We start from the raw sequence: 25,151 nt of genomic DNA on the forward strand, positions 1-25,151 counted from the left end.
GGAGTGTAGCTGGCACTGGGGCCTTGAGGGGCCAAGGAAGCCACCCTTGGATACAGGGAAGAGGGGTTGCCCCAGGGAGATGCTTGGCCATGTAGTGCATGTGCCAAGGCCGAGGAGACTCATGGTCTGAAACTTGAGCATAAATTGAACTAGGAGTTTGGGGCCAAACTATGCAGATCCATAAGGTAGGGACAGCCTGTTCTGGCCTCTCTCCTGCTCTCCTGGGCTGCGTTGTCAGACTCCAGACAGAAGCTTCAGAATCTGCAGCCCTATGTATGCATACCCAGAAGGGAAACAATTCCCAGTGGGGACAGAGAAGGCTGGGTCCTGGCCCTGCCTTTGTTCACCATTGAAAACCAGACCAGGGAGAACAAAAAGCTGCTTTCTGTTTCTGCTTCTCCAGACACAGCTTTCAGAGCCTGCTCCTTTAAGAGGCTCAGGGTGGAGCTGGCTGCAGCAGGAAAAGCAAAGGGAAGCTATAGAACCTTAAGCTTGGCTGTGAACCCGGGGCGGAGCCTAACTGGTCTACCCACCGCGCCTCCCCCCAACACACACACACAAGGTGGTGATTGATTGGGGTTCTCCTGCTCAGGCTGTGGTGCTATAATCTCCCAGCTCCCCTAGGAAAGTCTCAACAGCAGAGCTGGAGTCACAGCACTTGTGAGAAACCTCAGGTCTGATCCCCAGACCTGCAAAAACAAAATAAAACTCTAAAAATACACAAGGCAGGGTCCATAGAACAGATACCTGTACCCACTTCAACCAGGCAGTGCCCCTCTGCCTCCACGCCCCACCCCCATGAATATTTGGATCCAAAAAACTGGACAGCCTTTGCTCAGTTATACATTTTATTCTCTAATAGGTACAATACTAAAATAAACACAAATTAAAAAAAAGTTTTATTAAAACAAAACTGTACAAAAAAGCAGTATACTACATTTTAATTACAGAACAGTCTACTGTCCAAAAGGCACTAATCCAGAATAGGAGATACAATGAAACAGGACTCATCGGAACTATTTAATCAATACAGTAGAGCCCTTGTTTCTTTGACCATTTACACCCAGAAACAAGGGCTGCTTGCTACAGTCATCACACACTGTTATAATCCGAGTCCTACTGGGAAGGTGCAGTATCACTCCCTAGAGCAGGCTCCACCAGGGGCCAGGAGGGGGCTGGGAGGGTGTGGGCAGCAGTGGGCACCCAAGCTTGTCTTGGCCTCTGGTGGGTTGGTTCTGGCCATTGTTGGCAACCACTCTAACCCCTCTCCTGTTTAGCACCGGAAAAGTGGGTTCTGAGATGCTCCAGGTAAAGGATTGGAGGTCTGGTGACAGGCATCCGGTAACCCTGTCTGAAAAGGCAGCAGCTACCTGGAAGGGAGAAGTGACTCAGTGACAGCCGGGGGGACTGGGCGATACGCCAAGCAGCACCCCCCGGGCATCGGACAGAAGTCTCCCCTCGTCAGTGAATATTCAACAATCCTGTCTGGGAAGCTGGTTTCTGGAAGGGGAATTTGCTTCCCAGAGACAAGTCAGAATGCCATGCCTGGCCTCAGGGATGCGAGCCCTGTACCCCAACCCACCCCTGGTCGGGTGGCCGAGACACCTCCCTGGGCCCCAGCTTTATCATCACAGACTCTGGCCTAAGGAAGAAGGATACTGCAGCTTTCCAAACAGTGTCATACACAGAGAAGACGAAGACAGGCATCTGATGTTAACAAAAATAAGTAACAGAAATGGGATTAAACCAAATCTCTTCTCACAGCGCCCTATACTACACCCTCCTTCTGCTTAGCAGAAAATTGTACGTACACAAAAATACAAATACACAATTTTGTAGAACAGTCTGATTTTTAATATATTTATATATATTTATATTTATACGAGTGGCAGGTTAGTTCATTATATAGAGCTTTTTGCACTTTTGGCTCATATGCAACAAGGCTTATAAATTCAGCTTTAGCTTTCATTCAGATTTTATAGCTTTTGAACAATTTTTTTTTTCACATTTAAAGCAGCATCCAATTTGCACTAGGAGTCTGTGGTGATTATGGGGAGAGACGGGGTCGGGGGCTGTGGGGGTGGGGTGGTATACATTCCAGTGTGTGTGGCATGTAAGGAGGATTCCATGTGGACAGAGCTTGCCATGATGACCCCTTGAGGTAGACTGGACACCTTACAGCAGACTCAGACACAGGTGTGACTCACCCTCAGGGACACATGGCACACAGATGGGGACAGAGACCAGAGGAGACACCAAAAGGAAACACACAGACTGAGACACACACAGCCACGGCCAGGAGGGCGCCCTGCCCCTCCCTGACTCGTCTGGCAGGATCCTACACAGCCACCGCGCTGACTACCTGCAGGCAACCTCAAGACATCTGGTCCCCAGTGTCTGGGCAGAGCGTGTGAGCCTTCTCTCCACTTCCCAGGGGGCCATGCCGGCTCGTTCCCAGACCCACAGCCAACTCCGCTTCAGCAGGACTGGCTGTCACTCCTTAGCATTCAGCTCTCGCTAGAATGTCAAGTCCAGTCAGGGCCCAGAACCCTGGCCCTCCCGATGCTCTGACTGAAAGCTGCCGTCCCTCAATCTGCATCCAGTTGACATTCCTCAGTTACATCGGGCCTGACAGGTGCTGGTGGACCATGACTGCTGCATCTAGAAAACGGGTGACACAGTCCTCAGCGGCAGCACGGTTCGCATGCACCACGGTGCCTCACTTTCACCACCATTTAGCCACTCACTCACTGCTTTCTCTTCCCTAGGTGAGGCAGGGTCATCTACACCTGTTACATGCAAATGCCCAGTGTTCACATTACTCCACTGTCTTGAACAAAAATACTGGGTTATTAATGAAAATAAGGTGCCTGCATATGAACTGTTCCTTTCCCCACTAGTCATCTGTGTTAACCCAACTGGGCACAACAGTCACTAAATAAGCTATCCTATACCCAACGTAAATCAAGGCCTGGAGCTAGCTCTGACTCAATTATCTCTCACTCATTAAAAATAAAATAAAAAAACCCCACATTGGACCTTAAACGACTACTAGTGATGGCCCTTGGCTCCTGGCTCCTTGGTATCTGGGCTGTAGATGAGGCCAGGGCCCAGTACTCACAGGGTTATCAGTCACCATCCCTGCCTGCTAGAAAGCTGGAAATGGCCTCAAGTGTGGACAGACAAAATTCTGCTCAGAGGCTATCTCACTCCTATTCTCACTCTAGCTAAGACTCCTTAAAACTCCTTCTGATCCAAGACCACAGTCACATCAACAGAAGGAACACAGGAGACAGTGACAAGGCCAGCCCTCTCTCCTAGCTTGCCCTTGTGACCATTCTGCCTGCAGAATGGCAGAGAAAACTGGGCTGGGGGTGGGGGCATGCACAGTCCGCCCTGAGGCTGGGTGTATGGTGGGAGGGACAGGGCATAGGCCAACACGTGGGCAGCTCCCAGAGGTCTGTCACTTGCTTAGGCACTTAAACATAAATGAGAAGTTTGTTCTGGAAGGTACTGCAGACCCAACGTAACCAGGGCCATGGAGGGGAGGCTGAGCCCATGGAGAAATCGGAGAAAGGCTGTAGGCTCTTCCAGGGAGGCAACTGCTACCCTTGGCACCTTCCAGCAGCGGTCCTACCTTGCAGCCAGTGAAGTTATGTGGTGGCTAAGGCCAGTTTGGCCACTGTGGTCCCTGATCTGCGCCTAATGAGGTGCAGGCTGCCCCGACAAACCGCTTAGGGTCACTGTGAGGGACCATTAAGAAAAAAAGAGAGCTTTCATAGTGGTGGTGTGGTAGAACCAAAAAGCAGAAAGGAGAAAGCTTGCCAGAATGGCCAGTGCTTGGGGAAAAAAGCTCCACCCATCCCAAGAACTTTGGTTTTGTTTTTCTGGTGCCCATTTTCAGAGATGCATGATGAGATCCCCACAGATTTCAATACAGTCAATGTGGGCATCAAGGCAAATGATAAAGGGATTGCTTTTTGAAAGCTGTGAGTGCTCACCTCCACTCAGCACACACAATTCACACATGCACCTCCCACCTGCAGATGGGGCCCAGGAAACATCAGAGAGCGGCTGCTGTTTACATTCACACAGCTCTAATGCCATTTGGTTTTCTAGTCTAATGGCCTCAGCGAGTCGTGGACAGATGGCCTCATAGGTTTAGGCTGGGCTCTTAGTTCCAGTAAAGCAAAAACGGGAGGGGTTTCTGGGCTCTAAAAGCTACAAAACAAGACTGGAGAGATTCAACCTGGAAGCACTGGGAAGCTAAGTCTTGGGGGGGAGCAACAAACCTTCAAACACATGTCCCTGGGACTGGCTTCATCTTAAGTCCTGGGTAGGTGACAGGCACTGATTTCACTTCACAATTTCCATGGCACCTTTGGCCGCCAACAGAGATGCAAAATCTTCTACCAGAATGAAAGGCACACATACTTGTTCTCTCCAAATCAAGGTGGTTGGGGCAAAATGAGGACGGTGTTAAGAGCCCACCGGCCAGCCAGTGTCACTAGGGATCAGCAGCCCCAGGAGGCAGTCTGCTGAGTCCTTAGGCCTTGCTCCTCAGGTGTTTTTCATTCTCTTGGGCTTTAAGGCTACCCTCGATGTGACAGAGATCAGAAGAGGAAGATAGTGACCCAGCCAACATTTGGAGAATGCAATTTTGTGAGAAAAGAGCTAGAAAAGAAGGGAAGGGGAGGAGTGCAGCAGGCCAGCTTGGAGATGCTCATTTGATGTCACTGACCAGTACAGTCACGAAGCCTCCACATTAACCCTGAGGCAGCTTGCTCCATTCTTGGATTCTGGATATTAGAAAGTTCTTATTCTAGGCCCAAGTTTGGATATCTTCAAGAAACTGCTACTTACGGACCAGTCAAGTGTTGATGCGGAGCCAAAGAAAGCCACGGCACGGTCGCGCTAATGCCAGGACACCAGAACTTTGGATTCCAAAATGCTTCTACCTCAGCTTCTGACTGCGGCAGAGAACAGCAAGGTTTGTGGGGGTGTTCAGCACAAACCTTAGGAGCACAAGCAGGATGCCTCAAAGCCCCAGGAGCTAAGTGTTGCAAGAACTGAAATGCACAGGCTTTGTGGCAATCACTGCCTGGAGGGGAGGGCTGGGAGCTTGCACCTCACAGCTGATGCAGTGAATGAGAATTCAGCTGCAGAGAAGACAACGGAAGGGCCTAACCTGCAAACAGCAAGCAGGCTGGCAGTGAGCTTGGCAGAGCAAGATGACACATTCCCTAAATGACAGCATCTTCACATCTTCAGATGTTTACAAAATCACGTCTGGAGTTAAGTTTTCTTAAAAGAAGGCAAGCAAGGAAGCTCTTGAGGGTCAAGTACCACCTACACTGTTCTTGGCTACTGAGCTGGTTTTGTGTTTTGAGGTGGGGCAGCTGTGAGACTACAGGAATATTTCTCCTGAGCGGAGTGTTGCTAATCAGAGCGGTCCCCGTGAGCACCCAGAAGAAGATGTCAGGGACTTGCAGCTGCATGCCAAGTTGCTTCCCTTGAATGTTCACAGGTCATTGTAATGTTTTGCTGCTGTGTAGCACATGCCACACAAATCACAAAATTAGCTCAAGTAGTGACTTTTCAGAATGAAATCGGAAGGCAGATCTGGACCTCTAATGTAGACACCAACAGCAACATCTCAGCAACTGGGGACGCAAGCTATTACAAGTCCATCAAGGCTGAATGGTCTCAAGGTCCACACACTTCTGACCTGCAGGCAGGGGGAGGGTCCACAGGGTCACTTAGAGAAGCAGCAGCAATGGCCATCCTCCCAGGACCACCTTCCTGATGCTGTACATTTCACTATAAGTATTTGGGAGAGCTCAAACTGAAACATTCCCAGAAATAGAATCTTTTCTCACCTCTCTGTATGTCTGTGTGCAGAGGGAAGAAGGCTCTTTAGACCTCTCTAGGTTTGTACTCAACCTCAGCCTTTCGCATGACAGAGCGGTTGATTAGTGTTCTCGGTGAGGAGGTACCTTCTGTAGAAAGGGTGGACACATGTGCATGCAACCTCCCTGCCCCCAATACTAACCAATCCCGCAGTGTTCCGCCTAAAACATGGACTCATGAATGCAAGCTAACCTCACCTGAGTCCTGAGCCTCATGGGTAGAGGAGCTTATAAAAGGCCACTTAGCACTGGCAGCTGCTGGCACTCTGGTGGACCCCTGGCCCTCTAATTGAATCAAGGCTCCTACAAAGAGTGACTAGAACAAAGAAAAAAAAAAAGAAAGTAAGTCTAAACTAAGCATCAGCTGAAGAGGGGCTAGTGAGTGCCTGCAGTTCCTAGTCAGGAGGCCACTACAGTCTGTGAATGTCACACAGTGCCTGCCTGAAGGCACAGGTGCGTGAAGAAAAACTAAGTGGGGGACAGAAAACATGGCTTCTGAGGAGCCAGGAACCCAGTACTGGCAGGAGAACAGCATTAGGAGCTGGCAACGGCTGAACAAGCCTGATGTGAGCAAGCTGGGGTGTGCATACTGAGCCCAGTCCACGCATTCCCATGTGAGGTCGCCGCATGCATGTTCTTATGCTGTCTGCTCCTGGTCACTACTCAACTCTGTACACCTCCCTGTGGCAAACACTTTCTGATTGTTGTGGCAGTGGAAATGGTCAAGTTTCCAAGGAAAAGCCTGAAAATCCCTGGAAGCCCAGTCAAGCAGCAGGTGTTCCCAGGGGAGCATTCCGGATGCCAGACAAAGGATGCGGACCAGGAAGCTCTGCCAGAGGCTGCCTCAGTCTGAGATGCTGACTAGTTTCTGGCCAAAGCTGAATACGTTGAAACTGGACACGAGAGGTTTCAGAGAATTTAGAAGTCAGATGCAAGCAATAAGCAAAGCCTTCCATTCTGGACCTGAAATGGCTCCCAATGCTCTCTCATTTGGGTGGGACATGAATCCTATGTCATTATTTTGGTTTACTGAGCTGTTGTTCCAAATGTTCTTGGGAGCATTAGTGCTCAAAGGGAACAAGGATGGGTGCTCTGCTATTCTCAACCACATAAAGGACAGAAATCCTCTTAATTATGACCATGCCAATCTACATCCTCCTAAAAGAGCTAATTACATGTCAGGAGGACACTCAGTCATTCGGAACAATTGCTATTATACTTTTATATATTCATTCTGTGCCACCCCCCTCAATTACCATGGTTACAATTTGAAAAAAAGATTCTGCCAAACCTTCATTTGATCACAGCACACCATCGTGAATTTGTGAATTAATTATGGCTGTATGGAGCCAGTCTTATTTAAAGAGAGAAACGACGGACATAGAGTCAGGGGAGCTGGCCTCCTGCGTGGGCATCAAGTTCCCCAACAACAGAGCCTGTAGCTGTGCTGGCCACAGCAAGGGCTTGTCAGCCAAGGAAGGCATCAAAGCAACTCTGCCACCCAGCAAGGGCTAGAGGTAAAGGGTGGGGGGTGCTTGGAAACTCCACCAGTGGAAGAAGGCTGCTCCTAGCTCACCTGAAGACAGCCAACTAAATTTAGTCCTGCCTGGATGTCACCGATTATACGGCGGCTGGCGGACGAATAAATCTGGAATCCCAAGGCAACCACCAAGCTGGTGAGCTGAACCTTCCCTCAGTGTTGTCCTAGCTTGGTTAAAGAAGAAAACTAGTGTTGTAGGGGTCAGGGTGGCTCAGGTTGCTAGTGACTTTTTTTCTCAGTACATCCCCTCCCTCAAGATAGTGCAATGAAGTAGCTATAGAAACCTTTGAATGTTCAAACTTCCAGCTTCTACCAGTGCATAGATATGCAGAAAGCCCCATTTCTGAATCTGTCAGTTCCATTGCTGCTATAAGCAGTACTGTCTCCCCTTCAGTTTAGCAACAAATGACATTGAGAAAAGCCTTTGTAACACACTCCGTATGCGTATGAGAATGGTAAGTCTCAAAGCCTTTGTCTGTCAGTGCTCTAGCGCAGTAAGGAAGCCACTCTTCTTAAGTGATAGTCAACTTTGAAATGTAGGGCGTGTAAGGAGAGGCACTGTGCAGGACAGAGCCTCTGTTCTGACCACATGTTACCACGACAGCCTTAGGCAGCCTCCCTGGAAAGCCTTCCACTGCTGTCTGCCTGCTCACTGTTACAGTGTCAACACATGCTAAGGAGACAAATGGTAAAGGGTTTCCAGAGCTACAGCACAGTTTGCTAAATTCAGTATGGCTGACAACTGGTGGCCCAATCCTGAGTAAACATACTTGCAATTTAAAGAGCAAACACACACAAAAGAGAAAGCCGTGCACCTGTAATTCCTACTCCTGGACCAGTACCCCCCACTCCAACACACAGACAGCAGAACTGGCCAATGTGCCCAGTCTTCACTTAGAAAATCTTAAAACATAAATTTGGCTCAGTAAAGCTGTAAGTGGACTGGTCTGGTCTCAGTACAGCCTCAGTAAATACAGTAGTAAACACAGCTGACAATCACAGCAAGAGGATGACGTCACAGAGATGGACAGAGACTGATGTCCATGCAGGAGGCAGAGAGCCACTGAAGAGGAGACCGCCAACCACACGAAACGTTATTGCCTAAGAACTTGGTGAGGCCCACAGTGAAAAATCCAGGCTGTTCTCTGAGCAAAGAAGGAAAGTTCTGGTTTAAAGCAGAGCTGAGTTAAGTGGGAATGCTGCTTCTAAGCAAATCCCTTTTGACACCAAGGAAAGGACCTGAAGGGAACACTTTTAGAACAGGCTGTAGACGTCCCTGTGGAAAGGGATTATTCTCACTGTTACAAAGGTAACAGGCTTGGCAGGTGGAGTCATGGCTGCCCATCACAGGAAGGCGGGGCAGAGTTCAGAGGGGACTAAAGCCCCCCACTAAGCCTGTTGTCAGTGAAGCTAGCTTAAGACAAAGACGTGATACTCAAACAGAAGGGCACTGAAGGAAGAGGAGCCCCCTGGAGAGAGTGCTGAAAGCATCCTGATGGAACAGGGTCTGCTCTAGCTGGTGCCCGAAGACTGGTCTCCAAGAGGAGTTTACAGCAACAGTTGCTAAAGCCAGGGAGAGCTGAGAGACTGCATCAGAGCTCTCCATGCACTCAAAACATACCCAGATACCTGGCCCTAAAAAATTGGGCGTGGCCAAGTGATAAACTTCCCAGGAACTAGAGCTCTGGAGTGGAGTAGTCCAAGCAGGCTTCCAATGCCCTCAGGTCTTTCTATGGTAGCCTGCTGAGCTGGACTGAAAGGAAGAGAGGCCACCTACCTCCCCATCCCAGGTTCTCTCCTCCTGTACCCTGCCTCATGGGGTGCCTCCTGACTTCTGAGGGCACTGCATAGGCACACACAGGAGAGCACAGCACTGCCCTTCCTGGCTGCTGGCTGCAATTGTCTTCAGATAGGAATACCTTAAGATGGTCCTTTGTTAACAGGTCGCCATGTAAAGTACTAGGAGGTGGGAAGTTACCTTCCTATCCAGCAACAGCAATTCAATCAAAGTACTTGAATAAAAATCACAGCACACTCTACAAATGTCTGCTTTCCCCCCTCGCCTCTTTCAAAGTCTTCACTGGTCAGGAAGGCACAACCCCTGAAAGAGATCTCTGGGGCCACAAGAAGTACAGATGGTGAGAGCAGAGACAGGGCAAGCAAGGAGCAAAAGAACGAGTGTAAGAGCCCAGCTCTCTTTCTCTCAGCATGGGGAATTTTAAAGTTTCTGATTTAATAGCATACCTAGAACCTGGAAAAGCTTAAGGAAAGACTCACCACCCTACGGACTGAGAACGGCTCTGTGGCTATCCAAGAGCTCAGGGACCGGGACTCCAGAGCAGACTCAAGCCTGCTGACCCCCGAAAACTACATGATGGCAGATCTGAACCTTGGTTCCAAAGAAGCAAATCCTACTGTGGGTGCGCCAGCTGCCCCAGCTAAAGGACTAGTGACAGCCCTTCTACCTAGCTTGGCACAGGGCCAGCCTCTGCGCAACTGTGCTCTGCCGTCGTGCTGCCACATCCCGCTGGCACTGTCTACACCCAGCCAGGGCTTGGCATCCTCTGCTGTCCTCTTCTCTCTCAAGGGTCCAAGGACACAGGACATTCTGCTCTTCTGCTGCAGTCAGAGTTCCCTTAGGAACTGGAGCTGTCTTAACAGCTGGAGCCTGTTCCTTTAAAAAGCCAAGGAGAACAAATGACAAGAGCAACGGCACCATAAAGAAGTTGTCAGTTATAATAATCTCACGGTAAATTGTGGATGTGGCTTGTCAGAAAAATGTTTTTCTCCTCTCCTGTTCTTTCTGATTCAACTGAGAATAAGCAGACAAAACTTGACCAAAATGGATAGACATAATAAGTCTATTTCTTCTAAGTAAACAAAAGGAAAGAACGATAATGCAATCTCCTAAGTGAAATAAAAAAGTCAAATAAACCATGAAATATTCTAAGTAGGCGTGGGGGCTCGTTCCTGAGAATAAGAAATGCTATTCTTAAATTTGTGGGTTCAAGTAATACAGTAAGAAAAGATGGCTCCATTTTACTTCAGTTCCTGGAGCTGGGAAAAATGCATGCATACATTTCCCCCTGAAATCCACTGATAGGAGCAGGACCAAGCCCTACCTAGCACTCTTCAAAGTCACAAATGTAGGTGGGGTGGTATCCTCAGGCCCCTCAAAGACGACGCCTCACATTCCTGTAACCAAGACTAATGGGATAATCTAGGCAGAGTGTGCCCCAAGAAGACCAGCTAAATCTGTGGGTACTGAGTATCCAGCCAGGGAGAAGGGGAAAATGAGGAGGCTCAGTGTGCTGTCCTCTCTCAACAGTTCTGAAGGTGAACACACTTGGTGAGGAAGGAGGGGGTGAGGACATGGCACCTACTTTATCTCTTAGAAATTGGTTCAGGGAACAGACAGAAAGATGAAAGCCTGCTTACTGGCCTACTCCACACTGCCCTCCAAACAAGGCTTCTTCAGACACACAGAGGAGAGATGGGACGAGGCAGAAAACACTTAGCCCCTCTCAGACACGCACGGTGCCAATACACTGAAGGCTGTTTCTTCTTAGCCACAGTGACAGCGTCATTTAATCAGGTCTCCAGGAGATCATTTTCATACAAGGCCAGCAGATGTAATTTTCTTTGATGCTTGAATAGTTCATCATTTTGCTACTAGATGACAAGGTGGTCACAGGGTGACTTTATAACACAAGTTCACTGTTTGGTATTTTGAGTTCTCAAAATGAAAAAAAGATTTATCAAATATAAATATCTTTAAAAAGTAACAAAAGTGCTACATATGTGATCAAGGAAAAAAATTCCATTAGTTACTGCCGCTTAAAGTAGATTAAACTACAAATATTACCACATCCATTATCAATATGGCTTCCAATTATTAAATAAATTGCCTGTAGCAATATAGCTTTCACACCTCCACAAGGACAGAGTAATGGGAACACAGCAGACACATCCTGCTGTGTCCCGCATACTCACGATGTAAGTGGCAAATGTCCCCTGCCTTTTCTGCCCCTAGCTAGGCAAGGATCTGCATCTGTGACAGTCAGGTTGGCACAGTCCCCAACAGAGTCCTAGCAACTCTGGGTGGGCTTCAAGGCCTGCTCTTTCACTCGCTTCTGACCTCAGCTCTATCCTTAAAGACTTTTTGGTAGCAGGGAGGGGCACCAACAGGAGGCAAAGCAACTTCCATGACATCTCCCAGGTAGGCCTGGCACCGCGCTGTGGAATGTATAGCGGCTCTGAGAACGGGGCTTAGCGTCCACCCGACACTCAGTTCATGCTCTCCCTACTGCTCTCAAGCTGGGTTTGCTTTTCAGAACTTGGTGGTTTTTGTTTGTCTGTTTGTTTTTGTCCTTTTTGTTTTAGAGTTGTGGTCCCAAACGCAGAAGGCAGTATTTCATCTGCTAGGTCACACAGCCTGTGAGAGGGAGGGTGTCTGTGTTGGGTGTGTTAGCATTAAGCAAGAGCTGAGCCTGGGACTCCAGTGACATTCATAGCACAGCACCCAAAGACGTGGAGCCTCGCCACACTGTGGCCAGGAGGCGCGGCTTATTGCAGCTGAATCAGCAAATCTCAGGCCGAGGCGGCTGGAGTGTTCCTCGCGCTCGGTGGAAACTTCCCGGAAGGTGTCTGTTGGTCCTGTGTCACTACCTCAGCTTGCATCCTTATCAGTCTTAGGGCAGGAACGGGGTACAGCCTAGTGTTACATGAGTCTAAAGGTACCCAAGATTTTACACAGAGTCTAATATTTGAGACTGAGGGCTATCTAAATACCTGGAAGCACTTTCTTGGAATGCTAAGACGGAGCAGCGAGATTTTTTTTTTTTAGCCTCGGGGGCTGGGAGAGGGAAGTTTGTTTGTTTGGTTCTTACTTACTGGGATTTTAATACTGAGAGAGTATATGCAAAGGCTGAGGGCACCATGCCATCTTCACAGAACAAGACCCTAACGGCTACCTGACATACAAGAAACTGTAAGTTATACTGTAAGAACACATGTTAAGGACCGAGGAAAGTCTGCTAAGGTGCTACGTCTAAACTAAGTTAACTGTTTAATCCTCCCTGATCAGTCATCATCCAGGGCCTCTGTCTTGATCTCATTGGCTCCCTGCCGGGCCAATGCCAAGATAGTGTGGTTGACGGCTGCCATCTCCACAGCTAGTGAGATGGGATCTTGGTGGTCACTATGGCTCGTGCTGTCATCCTAGATGTGTAGAAATAAGAAATGAACGTTATTCGTTGGCTGGTACCAATTCTCAAGCTCACAGAAAGGCATGCAGGGCTGCCGTGCGGGGATAGAGCATCTACGGAGGAAATGGCTGCGTGCATCTCATGGTGGAGGTGAACTGTATTTAAGTAGACACTGAATGGACATAGGTCCAGAGACTTCTAATGTTTTTGTGACTCAACAAATAAAAAGGACTAAAATGATTTGTTTCTTTTTTTCACTGAGAATTTATTATTCTATCAAAAAATTGCTAGTGGTGATCACACCTGAAGTAATTAAAATAGGCTAATAATTTGGGTGTTTCTGTTTGCCTCGGATACAACAGGGATCGCTGACCTCAACGTATTGCTTTCTGAACTCCACAAAGCTACTGAGGGCCACTGGAATGCAGAGTGTGTCACTGCTGAGAAAAGTAGAGGGAGTTTAGTACGGGCACCTACACCTTACAGAACAGGGAGGGGTCCTCAGTTACACACGTCGCAAGGGCAGTGTCCCACTTCGAGCTAGGTGAAGCTCTCTACACATTCAACAGTAAAGCTGCTGACACGCCTAGTGGCACATGTCTGTAACTCCAGCCTCCCAAGCTGAGGTGGGAGACTTGGCGGTAAGTTCCAAAAACAAACCAAAGCAAACCCAGACAATGGAGAAAAGAAGCGGTGAAGGAAGCTATCCTTGCAGGGTGTGTGCCAGGCACTGAAGGTGCCACCACAGATAAAAGGTGTTTCTCACCTGTCACATTTTCAGGGGACTCTGTACCAAAGAGCTTTGGAAAGAGTAAGTCCCTTGGGGGAAAAAAGCATATGGAAGTGCTGCCCTCAGGGCATCTGCAAAAAAGATGGAAATGATCTATGTATGTGGGTCAGCTGAAAAAGAACAGGAACGTTTCCAATAAGAAAGAAACAGCACACCGTCCTGAGCCAAGGGTGGAGCTGCGCTTCGAGAACTGACTCTTGGGGGGAAGGGGTAATCTCCAGGGACACATAGGTGCTACTGTTTTGTTCTGGCTATCAGATACTAGCTTTTAGGATTTAAGAAGGAATCTGCAAAGAATCGCTCGCCCTTCTGGAGTAATGGGTACATGAAGGCAATGAAAAACCAAGAGAATGAAGAACATGGCAGGCTGAAGGCCAAGGAAACCACCAGAAAAGAGAGTAAGTGCTTTCTTGCCAGGGACTAGGGAAGGGACCATGTGTTTTTTTAAGTTTCCCAAATGAAAATTTAATTGACATCCTATAGAAAATCTGAATGATATCTGTCAATATGTTTGTGCCTGTGGAACTCCCCAATAGAAGTTACTGCCTTATTCCATGCAGTGGCTACAATTAAATACACTTTCCCCAAGCAATGCAGAGCACACCGGGATGAGATGAAAAGACATGCAGGAATTGTATTTATGACAAGAGGAGTGTGCCAATGACCAGAGAGACCCCGGTTAGCCACTCCTCTGAGCATGAGGGCTCCCACTGTGATGGGGCTACAGTGGGCAGCGCCTTCTGCTGTGCCTTCACGGTCCATGTGTAGGCATGGTCACAGCTGCCCGCGGGCCCCTAAGTGCGTCCCCAACACTGTGTGTGTGGTAAGTGGTGTAACTTGCTTGTTTGGGTCAGATCCTCCTCTCTTCTTCTACCTTCTCTGCTTCTCTGCCTCCCTCTGAACTTCTTCCCTCCTCCTCCTCCCCATTGCGTGCTTGCCAAGTGTCCTGTTGTGTGACAATAAACCCACAGGGGTGGATAGAGATTACTCACAGATTTAACAGGACAACAGAGTTTTACCACAGTCCTTTGCAACCACATGAAAATCTAACTAGACACACGAGCAGAGTGGAGGGACACCGGCTGCTCCCCAACCTCCCGGTACAACCACACCCACAGCCTGAGTTGCCACTGCCCCACCACTGGGTAACCAGAAGCCTCAGTCGGCGCGGCTGCCCACCTGCTCTGAGTAGTCGTTCCCGTCCACATCATCACTGTTGGAGTGGCCTCCTGGACTCTGTACGTCTATCCCATGACTCTCCAGGATTGCTGCTTCTTCGAAAAAAGCAAATAGATCCCTAAATTATCTGCTGCCTCAGCACAGTGGCCGAACCATGATTTTTATAGTAAGGAAATCAGAACATAATTAGTCAGTTTCTAATGATCTGTAAGTGGGAGAAATTCAACTCTGTGTAGCTCAAGTAGAGGCCAGACTTCCAGGCTCAGTAAACTACTGACCTGGACTGTTGGGTACTTCATGAAACTTACTGTGTCAATAGCTGTCCTGGGGGGGGGGGGCCTGTGCAAAGCACCTGAGAATTGGACTAACAAGTAAGAAGCATATCCACACATGAAATGCAGTCAGACTTCTTGTGCTGGCCATCAAAATCAGCTCCTTTCTGTCACTGCTACCCAAGACCCCGAAACACAACTTTAGAAGCTTCAATGAATCCTTTACTCCGATCTCATTCATTCAAACCTCTTACTTTTACCATAGTTTTGAATAGGACAAAATCTTGGATTTTCTTCTTTTTTTTTTTTAGTTGAATGCATCTTTTCCCCTGGGCACTTTTACACAATCTTCCATCCTCTAGCTTTATGAAGTTACTGTTGGCCAACGGAAACTGTTTGTTTATGGTATACAGTAAGTACACGTGGTGAACTGACTAAATCCATAGGTTTCTGAAATACCCTTTAGCCATGCTTTTGCCATGCTTCTCACCTGCTAAACCTCTTCCACTCCAGCTACTGATCAGATGTTTCTTAGTGTCTAGGGCATAGCTGCAGCAGTAACCAGCAGACAGGGAGCTTCACAGTTCTTGAGACCCACAGAAATCCTTAATATGAACCACATAAGTGGCTCAGGGTTTAATTCTACATTCTAGAACATTAAGAACAACTGGCTTTATAAATAACAAAGTCATTATTAAAATATACAAAGTGCAGGCAACACAGACCTTGCTATTAAAATTGCAACGAAGAGAGGCAACCTAAGTGTTGGGCTCATTTAGACCTGCAGCTCATAACTGGCCACTCTCATCACATTTCCAGCCTCATGAGACAAAGCAGTCTCCCTCATACATTACCGATATTGGCTCTCCTCTTGATCTCCTTTCGTCGATTAGCAAACCAATTATATACTTTCAGAGAAGTAACTCGTTCCAGGTCAGACAGCTTTTTGCCTGTGAATGCATGCAACAAAATTCAGATAATCCATCTCTTGGATCCAAGAGTAAACTGTTCTTAAGAAATACTTCTCTGCTAAAAGTTGCTTTTGATTCTATTTACTGCCAAAATAACAAGATGGGATAGGGTCTTTTTTTTTTTAATTTTTTTTTAAACCATTGCTTAGTACCAAGAACCCACTAAAATCATTACTGCATGAGCAAACACACAAATGAACACACAGCTAGCCAGAACTAGTAACATATAACTAGTAACTCAGGAAGACATACTCAATATTACAAATTCTACAAGGTGCATTTGCTAGGGTTCTGCATCAAACTTTACTTTCCATGTTAGTATCATGGAGGCATCATTTAATTAGCATCATCGAGAGGGTGTTATTCTTTTTTTCACTTTTGTTTTTCGAGATGGCTGTCTCGAAACTGGCTGTCTTGGAACTCATGCTGTAGACCAGACTGTCCTCAAATTCAGAAATCTGTCTGCCACTGCCTCCTAAGTGCTGGGATTAAAGGTGTGTGCCACCACTGGCCGGCTGAGAGGGATGTTATTTTTTCATAGAAGTACATAGATAACAGAAAATGACTCATCTTAGTTTCAGATACATGTTCTATGTCATGTAATATATGACATAGATGTTGCTTTGAGGGTATATAGCCATCCACGATTGTGACTGTTCTGGGACACAAGTACCACTCAGATTAGACTTTAGAGTTACTGTCTTCTTGGCCATCACAGTTAATTCCTATGGAGACACTGTGCTAACTAGTAAGCAGTACTGTCTCCCCCTCTCCTGTCCTCTAGTTTATGCTTTTAATCTGTGTTTTCCAGAGGGAGCTAATGCCTGCACTGGGACTATAGGCCTGTGCACGCAGAGTACAGATTCCTCTGAGGGTGGCGCCGAGTGTGTAGTTTAGAAAGCCGCTAGAAGTCGGCTTTCTAAACGAAGGAGGTTAATCCCCCTTCACTGAATAAAACTGAGATTCGCACAACCCTTTTTTTTTTTAAAATTTATCTATTTATTTTTTAATTTTATGTGCATGGCATTTGGCCTGTATGTATGCCTGTGGGTGCCAGGTCTTGGAGTTACAGATGACTGTGAGCTGCCACGTAGGTGCTGGGAATTGAACCCAGGTCCTCTAGAAGAGCAGTCAGTGTGCTTAACCACTAAGCCATCTCTCCAGCCCCTCGCACAACCTTTAAGCCATCAAAACAATTGGCCAAGCTGAAACAAGCTGGTCACTTGGTGGAACGGGCGCTGTGCCGAGCCTCTGAAGTGCACTGGGAGTGAGACACACAGGAAGTAGGGGAGTGGCTGTGGACTCCCACAGGAGACTTTAAAAGGGAGCCACCATGTTTCCCTCATCTACACAGATAAAATTCAATCCCGAAGAGCTTTCCCACAAAAAAATACAGATCACATAATTTTAGAGCAACAGTGAAAAAAAAATGGATTTACATATTTTTATTTTAAAAACGTCCTTGAATTTTCACACTTTTATTATTTAAGAATTGATAAAGTTAGGCTAAATTTTAGAAAAACCAATCAATAATTAAAAAAAAAAAAACACTCAAGGCCTTAAAGCTCATGAAGAGTCATTGTGTGTGAGCCTTGGTTCATGTCATATTATCACAAGCACTATGTGGAGAACACTGGGCAGGGGCCTGCGTGGGGGGGAAGCTGTCCAGACCACTGAGTGTAGCTGGGCCCTGCAGTCTGCGCTCACCCCTTACCTGGCTTCTGGATGACTGCATTGCAAGCGTTGGCAATCTCTTCTCTCTTTGCTTCATCTGGGTACTGGTTCTCATTGAAGTAACTGCAGGGCAACCAACAAAGACATGGTCTACTTTAAAATGCACTCATTAGGATGTCTTCTTTGAAATGTAACTTTGGTATAGTCCAGGATGTCCAGAAGAACTTTCTAGATGATAGAATCTAGCTGGTGATGGTCACATTAACCTAATCAAGCTAGTCTCAGAAAGAAATGCCATGCTTGCTCTCATGAGTGGCTCTACTTATTTATTTCTTTAATATAGATATATAAATTGTGAATGTGCATATGACATGGCCTCAGAAGTAAAACTGACTAGGGGAACTAAGAGGAATGATGGAGGGAAAGCTAAGAAAAGGGATGGCAGGGAAGTAAGGGGTATGGTCAATATATAATATGTGTTGTTTTGGTATGCATGACTAAAGTCACAGAGTCACAAGAAGTAGATATATAGACAGTTGCTGACTGGAGAATTCAGAAGTTAAAGGCCGTGAAGGTAGAATTCAGAGCAGTATGTCTGAAGATGTGTTTTATTCCTAAAGCACAGGTGGAATTCTATCTCTCTTGTTTGAAAACCCCTCCTGCTCTTCACTGACTTCAGCCAATGGCCATTCATTCTTAGTATACAGAACAAATCCATCAGAAGACTGCCCCTCCCTCTAAAGAAGGGATCCCATTGCATCGTCTATGAAGCCCATGTTCTCAACACTCTCTGATCTTCTCCATGCCCAGAATCCTCCTGGCCTCACCTGCCCTCTCCCCTTTAGAGTTGCTAGTCCTCAAGAGCTAGCTCAGGTTTCCCTGTGACACTTTCCAGACATCTCCCACAACCCTGAACACACCAAACTGTGTACAAATCCTAAGCTGGTATACCTACCCCACCCTCTCCCTCAAGTAGACTGTGAGCTCCTTGATGCCAGAGGCCAATTCTTTTCTTTACCCACAGTGTCAGGCACATACGAGGTAATTCGTATTTACTTGGTAAATTTGGAGTGAATGAGGCATGATATTAGTGTGTGTTCCAGTCATCTGGTTGTCATTGCCATTTGGTTCTGGTTACTGAGTCAGCTTCTGGTGAAGCTGTGGGTCTGCTGTAACCTAAGAGAAAGTTAGTTCAAGTAAACACAAGGCCCAGACAGCATGGACATGGAGCAGCTGTGAGAGTGGAGGCTTGGAAGAAGTCTAGAGTGAACACTGCTGCCCAAGGATCATGCAAGATGCTTACACTGTAGGAAACAGCAAGGAACTGTGTAGAACATGGACAAAGACAAGAATGGAAGCAAACAGCTGGGAGGCTTGTGTTTTAGAAAAGAAGATGGAGAATTGAAGCAGCAGCTTTACCTAGACTGAAGTGAAGGTCTGCCACCCACACACAGACCTCCAGGAAGGGAAGGGCAGCAGGGGTCAGGCTGTGGAATCTTGGGAAAGGGGCATCTATGCACTGAGTCAGTGCTGATAGAAGTGGTAAGGGAACAGGACTGGTTTTTCAGGAAAGGGGCACCCCTGAAGAAATGGTCCTGTGGGTAAAGAAAAGAACTGGCCTCTGGCATCAAGGAGCTCACAGTCTACTTGAGGGAGAGGGTGGGGTAGGTATACCAGCTTAGGATTTGTACACAGTTTGGTGTGTTCAGGGTTGTGGGAGATGTCTGGAAAGTGTCACAGGGAAACCTGAGCTAGCTCTTGAGGACTAGCAACTCTAAAGGGGAGAGGGCAGGTGAGGCCAGGAGGATTCTGGGCATGGAGAAGATCAGAGAGTGTTGAGAACATGGGCTTCATAGACGATGCAATGGGATCCCTTCTTTAGAGGGAGGGGCAGTCTTCTGATGGATTTGTTCTGTATACTAAGAATGAATGGCCATTGGCTGAAGTCAGTGAAGAGCAGGAGGGGTTTTCAAACAAGAGAGATAGAATTCCACCTGTGCTTTAGGAATAAAACACATCTTCAGACATACTGCTCTGAATTCTACCTTCACGGCCTTTAACTTCTGAATTCTCCATCAGCAACTGTCTATGTATCTACTTCTCTTCAAAATTCGTTCTTCATCTTCTCTGCAATCACTAATCCTGTAGTGTTTTTCTTTTCCTAAATTAAAAAAAAAAAAAAAAGTCTGCCTATTACTTCTAGCCATATCCCTTACTTTTTACTGAACGGCAGACAAGCCAAACTGGTCTGAAAAGAGCCTGCGCTAATGAGTTTTCTGTCTGTGTTCCTGCCTGCCAACCTCCCACACTGCAGACTGCACCTTTCATATTTACTCGCATCTCTCAGGGTACCAAGTGTTCCCGAACACCACAAACAGGGCTAAGCGGCTTCCTTCCTCTGCAATCTCAACTGGCCCCTTCATTTCCGGAGGGAATTCTTTCATACCTTGCTCCTCTGAAACCTTTTCACTCTAAAGTCTCAGCCCTCAAATCTACCACTATCACTCTTTCCAAAGATGACCTTGCCTTCACTGTTACCAGTTTGCTAGATTTCTTAGCTTCTGAACTACTAAACCTCTACAGCCCATTATTCATTTCTTTTCTCAGAGCCGAGAAAGCATAAATCATCTTCCTTTTCAAGGTCAACCTCTCTACTTGTCCTTGATTGTATCCCCTCTCCTTTTCATTTTCTCAGTTTTTTTCTTGCATTTCTCAGCTTTTCTCTGTGCCATGTAATGATCTTATTTCACTGATTTTATGATGCACATTTCTTTATTATTGAGATCTTTGAAATAAGGACACATTTCCTAACTGGTAGTATCTTAAAACTAAATGGCAGTGTTTTGCTCTTCCCTCCCTCACTAGCGTCTACAATAAGGTGTGGCTTACAATTAAGGTTTTGCCAGACTGGATGGAATACGGTAGCTGCTAAAACGTAAGGTTTAAGCGACAACTCTGTGGCTGATATACCTTGTAACTTTTTAGCTAAATGACCTGAAAGATCAGGAGTGGCACTGAGCGTCTGATTAATATTCCTAACACATTTCTTCAGGTTACTTCACTGTCCTGTTCAAACGTTCTCAAAGGTTTACTATGGAGGCTCAGAGCGTTCCCACTCAAATCTCTGCTGTGGCTGCCATATAGCTAAGAAGCCTTTGCCCCTCTCCTGGCAGGACACCTGCCTTTTGCCTTCTTCAAATGCAATTCTGGTCGATCCCTAGGGCACATTAGCCTAAAAAATGAGTTTTCTTTATTCAGTGAGTCCTACAGGAGCACATCTATTCCTTCCTCACAACTCTTTCACCTTGTACCTCCTCCTCCTGAAGCCAGGGTACAATCGGACTCAACCTCAGCCATTTCACATATGCTGGGATTGCAGGCCTGCACATCTCAGCCCAGCTACAGAATACACAGCTGTCAGAAGCCCTTATCTCTGAGGAGCAAGCCGGGCACACAGAACAGGAAATAAGAAATGCCGGTGACATGGCTGACTTTCACAATCTGCTTCACAGAATTCTCTGCAGAGTTTTTCAAATGAATGGACACCATTTTTATAATAAAAGGACATTAGGGAAACACTGAAATAATTAAGAACTACTTTGATGATTAATACAATTCTGTAAACAATTCATGCTCTAAAAGTGGACTGGGATCAGGTAGAAGGCATTAGTGGTGTGACTGCAACTAATAGAAAAAAGCCATACTGGTTTTAGATGCTAAATTAAAATTTTCAGTTATTCATGGCATAATGTCTTCTCCTGAGTCAAAGTTTTAGAGTTCACACTTAACTCAGCATCTCCAGGCTGGGGGGGTTAGAATAAAGAGAGACCCCAGTAACTTCTCCCAAATCAAGAGAATTTTATTCATATAATTTAAGCCTCATTAAAAAAAGTCATCTTTTTTTCTCTGTTAAAATCTGTTTTTTTAAAAAAAATTATGTGTATGAATGTTTGCTTACATGCATGTCTGTGTACCACATGTGCACAGCGCCTGCAGAGGTCAGAAGAAGGTGCTGGATCCCTGGAACTCGATTTACAGATGGCTCTGAACCAGCATGTGGGTGCTGGGAAACGAACTGGGGCTCCTAGAAAAGCAGCCAGTGCTCTTACCTACTGACAGTCAATTGTTTTTATGGTTCAAAAGTATTCTGGCTAACAATTAAGGAATTAATACTAATTCTTCTTAAGACATTCCCAAATCTAAAGGATCTTGTCTAAATTCATTTTACAAGCTGTACATTGCCCAATGCCCTGGTGATCACAGATGCAAGAAAAACAAACAAACAAACAAACAAACAAAGAAACCAGTGTGAAGGACAAAACTATATGATCATCTCATTGGACGCACAAAAGACATCTGATAAAATCCCAATACCCCTTCCAGTCTAGAACCTATCATTTCTTCAACAGGAGATGAGTTACGCTTGTGATGATGATGTATTGGGTCTTACCCATCACTTCTTCAGAAGCACAGGTTTAGCTATCAAATACTGTATTCCATTCAGTCTAACAAAACCTTGGTTGTAAGAAGAATGAACTGGACACCCACTCTCACCAGTTAAGAGAATACTCAAAATTAAACAGATATAAGACTTGAAGCTATAAGACCACTAAAAAGAAAATTCAGAAGTATTTTAGCACATCAGGATGAATAAGGGTTTCCTGGACATGACCTCTAAAACTATGGAAATAAAAAGAAAACTAGGTGACAACAGAGTGAAGAGAGAACTACAGAGAAAACGTGACAACGCATAGACATTCAAAATGTAAGGAACTTTCATCCTCGCTGGGGCAGTAAGGTACATGCCTAGGATCACACCATATTGATTAGTCTAATGTAACAAAAGCCCCACGCCTTCTCCTTATGTGCTTGGTGAAAGGGAATGTTGCTTAGAGAAAAGGGAAGCATCAAAGAAAATAAAATGACCATGTTTCCAATTACTCACAAAGGGAGTCTGGTTGGCCATAGCAGAGACTAACAAATACGTGTCTGTTTACTCCATAGGTGTGTGGATAAAGAAATGCATTATGGAATGTACAAAGAATCTGGGGCAAACAGAAAGTAGAGGCTCCAAGTGAGTCTCCTTGCAGAACCAGCATCAGCACTTCCAGCAGATATGCATTTTCAGGGTCCCAGCATGCTACGTAGTATCTCCTTCAGATATGTTTGGTGGTTTTAGCAATGGAGACATAGATGACTATAATTACATCAGAATAGTGTTTCTTTTTAATTATATGTGACCAAACTAGACTATCAGGAAGTCAGCAAATAGGCTAATGTCTGTAATTTCTTAATCACTTATTTAATCACCCCAAAACAAAGCTGTAGTTCCTAATAGATATCTGACTATTGGGTGGCAACCAGATAAAACCTCCCAGTGTGGTCACAGCAGACAGAAGTAAGCAGAATTGTAAAAGGAGCCGAAACAGCTGCAGGCACAACTGAGGGTTGTACAGGGTCTCAAGGAAAGGGTGAGAGCTTTCAGGGCAGGGATCTGGGCACCGTGAAATAATGACAGGCAAAGTAGAGGATCCTAAAGGAGCCTGTGGCATTGAACTTGGGAGGAGTCCAACACAGCCTCAGTGCATGGAGTCGGAAAAAAACTGAGTCACGCTGTGAAGAGTGAAACCAACTCTTTCAGCACCTTGGGAGCCTGGCGTAAAGAGGGGACATCTGAGGGTAAAAGCTGCTTTACAGAGCAGCATTTCCTATGGTGATAGACACAGAAGCCATGTGTGTGCCTGGGGCAATAGCTAAAGAGAAGTCAGGAAGCAGGTGAGGCGTGGAGATGGAGGAGGTAGGACCCTTTAGAGTGGCAAGCACATGCTCTTATGACAGTCCTATAGATGATTCATTATCCATTTCCCAGCTCTTTAACTTGTTTTTATTTTTTTCTTTGCTTTTTGTAAAAACAAAACAAAACAAAACAAAAAACCAACAAAACATTTCTACTGTAGGAGGAGCTTGACTCTTAGTTTCTAACACCGCCTCGAAATCAAACTCTGGAACCTCAAACTCTCTTCTATTGGAAATGCTTACAGCCCTAGACTGTAATATACAAAAGGGAAAGAAATGTAGGTACATGCCTGTGGGCAGCAACATAGTGGCAGCAAATCCTGAGGACACTGCACATCGCAAAGGGCACCATCAGCTGAGTTCGTATCTTCCCACAGAGAAAGCAAATGACTGTTTTGCAATATGACGACGGGCAAGAATTAGAATGAAAAATGGTAAAATCATGAGAAGCTATAAGCTAGGAGCAAATGGCAATGTCCCTGAAGCACTTTTGTTCTTGTAACACTTAAGTCATTGAAGCCAGAGAATTCCTTTTGTGTCTTGGTGAAAATGCAGAAGACACAGACACCAACCCTAAGAAGGGATAAAGCCTCATGTGTGGACATGTTCCTCTGTGTCCTCATGCAAACTATCTTTGCAGAAGAGACTTGCAGTCTCACTGTTTTAGTTATCTAGAATACGCTTTCAGAATTGTTTCCTTTTACCCACAATGCCACGTGGATAAGTTTTCAGAAGACATTAACATTAAACCAGCCTACATGCTATGGAGTTTAATCATCCCACCTCCTATCTGAGAGCATTGATGTGTGAAATGACCTTTAGCAATAAAACAACTAAAATGTTTTTATTTCTTCTGCTTATTTTTGTACAGTGAAGTAAAGGTAGAGATGACAGATAAGAAAGCCCTCCCTAAGGAAGGAATCCATCTTTGTGATTGATAAATACTAATACTTTTTCCATTTACTTATAGATCACTAAAATGATATTCTATCTTTTCTTCAAAGACATCAATGTTCTTGTAAGACTACTCGTACCTAAAAAATTTCCCATGAAACAGTCTGTGGCCAGAGAGAAGTAAGGGCAGAACCAGAACGCTGCTGTGCACATGACCCCATCACTGAGCATGGTCTCGTGGCGGTTTGGAGTCTCAGAGATTGTTCACTACTCATTTGAAAGGAGACAGTACAAGCTGCATTCCCAAGGCTATAGAACTGACTAGATCAGATCTTCTGGCTTCTGACTCCCACTTTCTTTCCACTACAATTTGTTAAGGAAGTTTCTGGGTGAGAGGGAATGGCAGGTAGCAAGCAAGTAGTATGAAGAAGGAAAAATGGTGGTGGTGTGGTGAGCAAAACTGAGGGAGAGGGCTAGAGGAATCATTTTTTGCTTACCTATAATTACATATTGTATACGTATATAAAAGTATGCATGTACACATATATATGTATGTATGTATGTGTGTGTGTGTGTATATATATATATATATATATATATATGTATATATATATATATATATATATGTATATATATATATATATAGAGAGCTATATTACCTGTGGGGGTTGATGATGCTTCCTTCCAAGAGCCACAGACTAACAAAAACCCCAGTACCAGGCATGAGAAACCTTTTTAAGTTGTTGTTCAGTGTTTTCAAGCAGCTCCCAAAATAATACAGGATATTGCTGTTACCCTTAATTGTTTCCCAGAATCTAAAGGTAAGTTCCTCTTGCTGAGGACAGTATGCACTCTGGGCACAGGACCTGGAAGAACTGAACTGGATTCGACCCAGAAGCGTCCTCCCTGTGGACTAGGT

General features: G+C 45.7%; 1 protein-coding gene across 18 annotated transcripts in view; it reads right to left on the reverse strand.

Annotated features, from left to right (window-relative positions):
• Positions 1-830: 830 nt before the first annotated feature.
• Positions 831-25,151, reverse strand: part of Hmbox1 (homeobox containing 1) — a 131,050-nt gene continuing 106,729 nt past the window's right edge. Inside the window, exons 7-11 of one of the 18 annotated variants that reach the window (XM_060391320.1) lie at positions 17,583-17,665; positions 15,752-15,847; positions 14,626-14,714; positions 14,321-14,392; positions 831-12,669 (exon numbers count right to left, since the gene is read on the reverse strand). In XM_060391320.1, coding sequence (XP_060247303.1) covers positions 12,532-12,669; positions 14,321-14,392; positions 14,626-14,714; positions 15,752-15,847; positions 17,583-17,665 — 478 coding nt within the window. In that variant the 3' untranslated portion in view covers positions 831-12,531. The other 17 variants (XM_060391321.1, XM_060391319.1, XM_021654329.2 and 14 more) reach the window with 17 other exon arrangements.

This window comes from Meriones unguiculatus, chromosome 9 (assembly GCF_030254825.1).
Source record: "Meriones unguiculatus strain TT.TT164.6M chromosome 9, Bangor_MerUng_6.1, whole genome shotgun sequence".
NCBI classification, from domain to species: Eukaryota; Metazoa; Chordata; class Mammalia; order Rodentia; family Muridae; genus Meriones; species Meriones unguiculatus.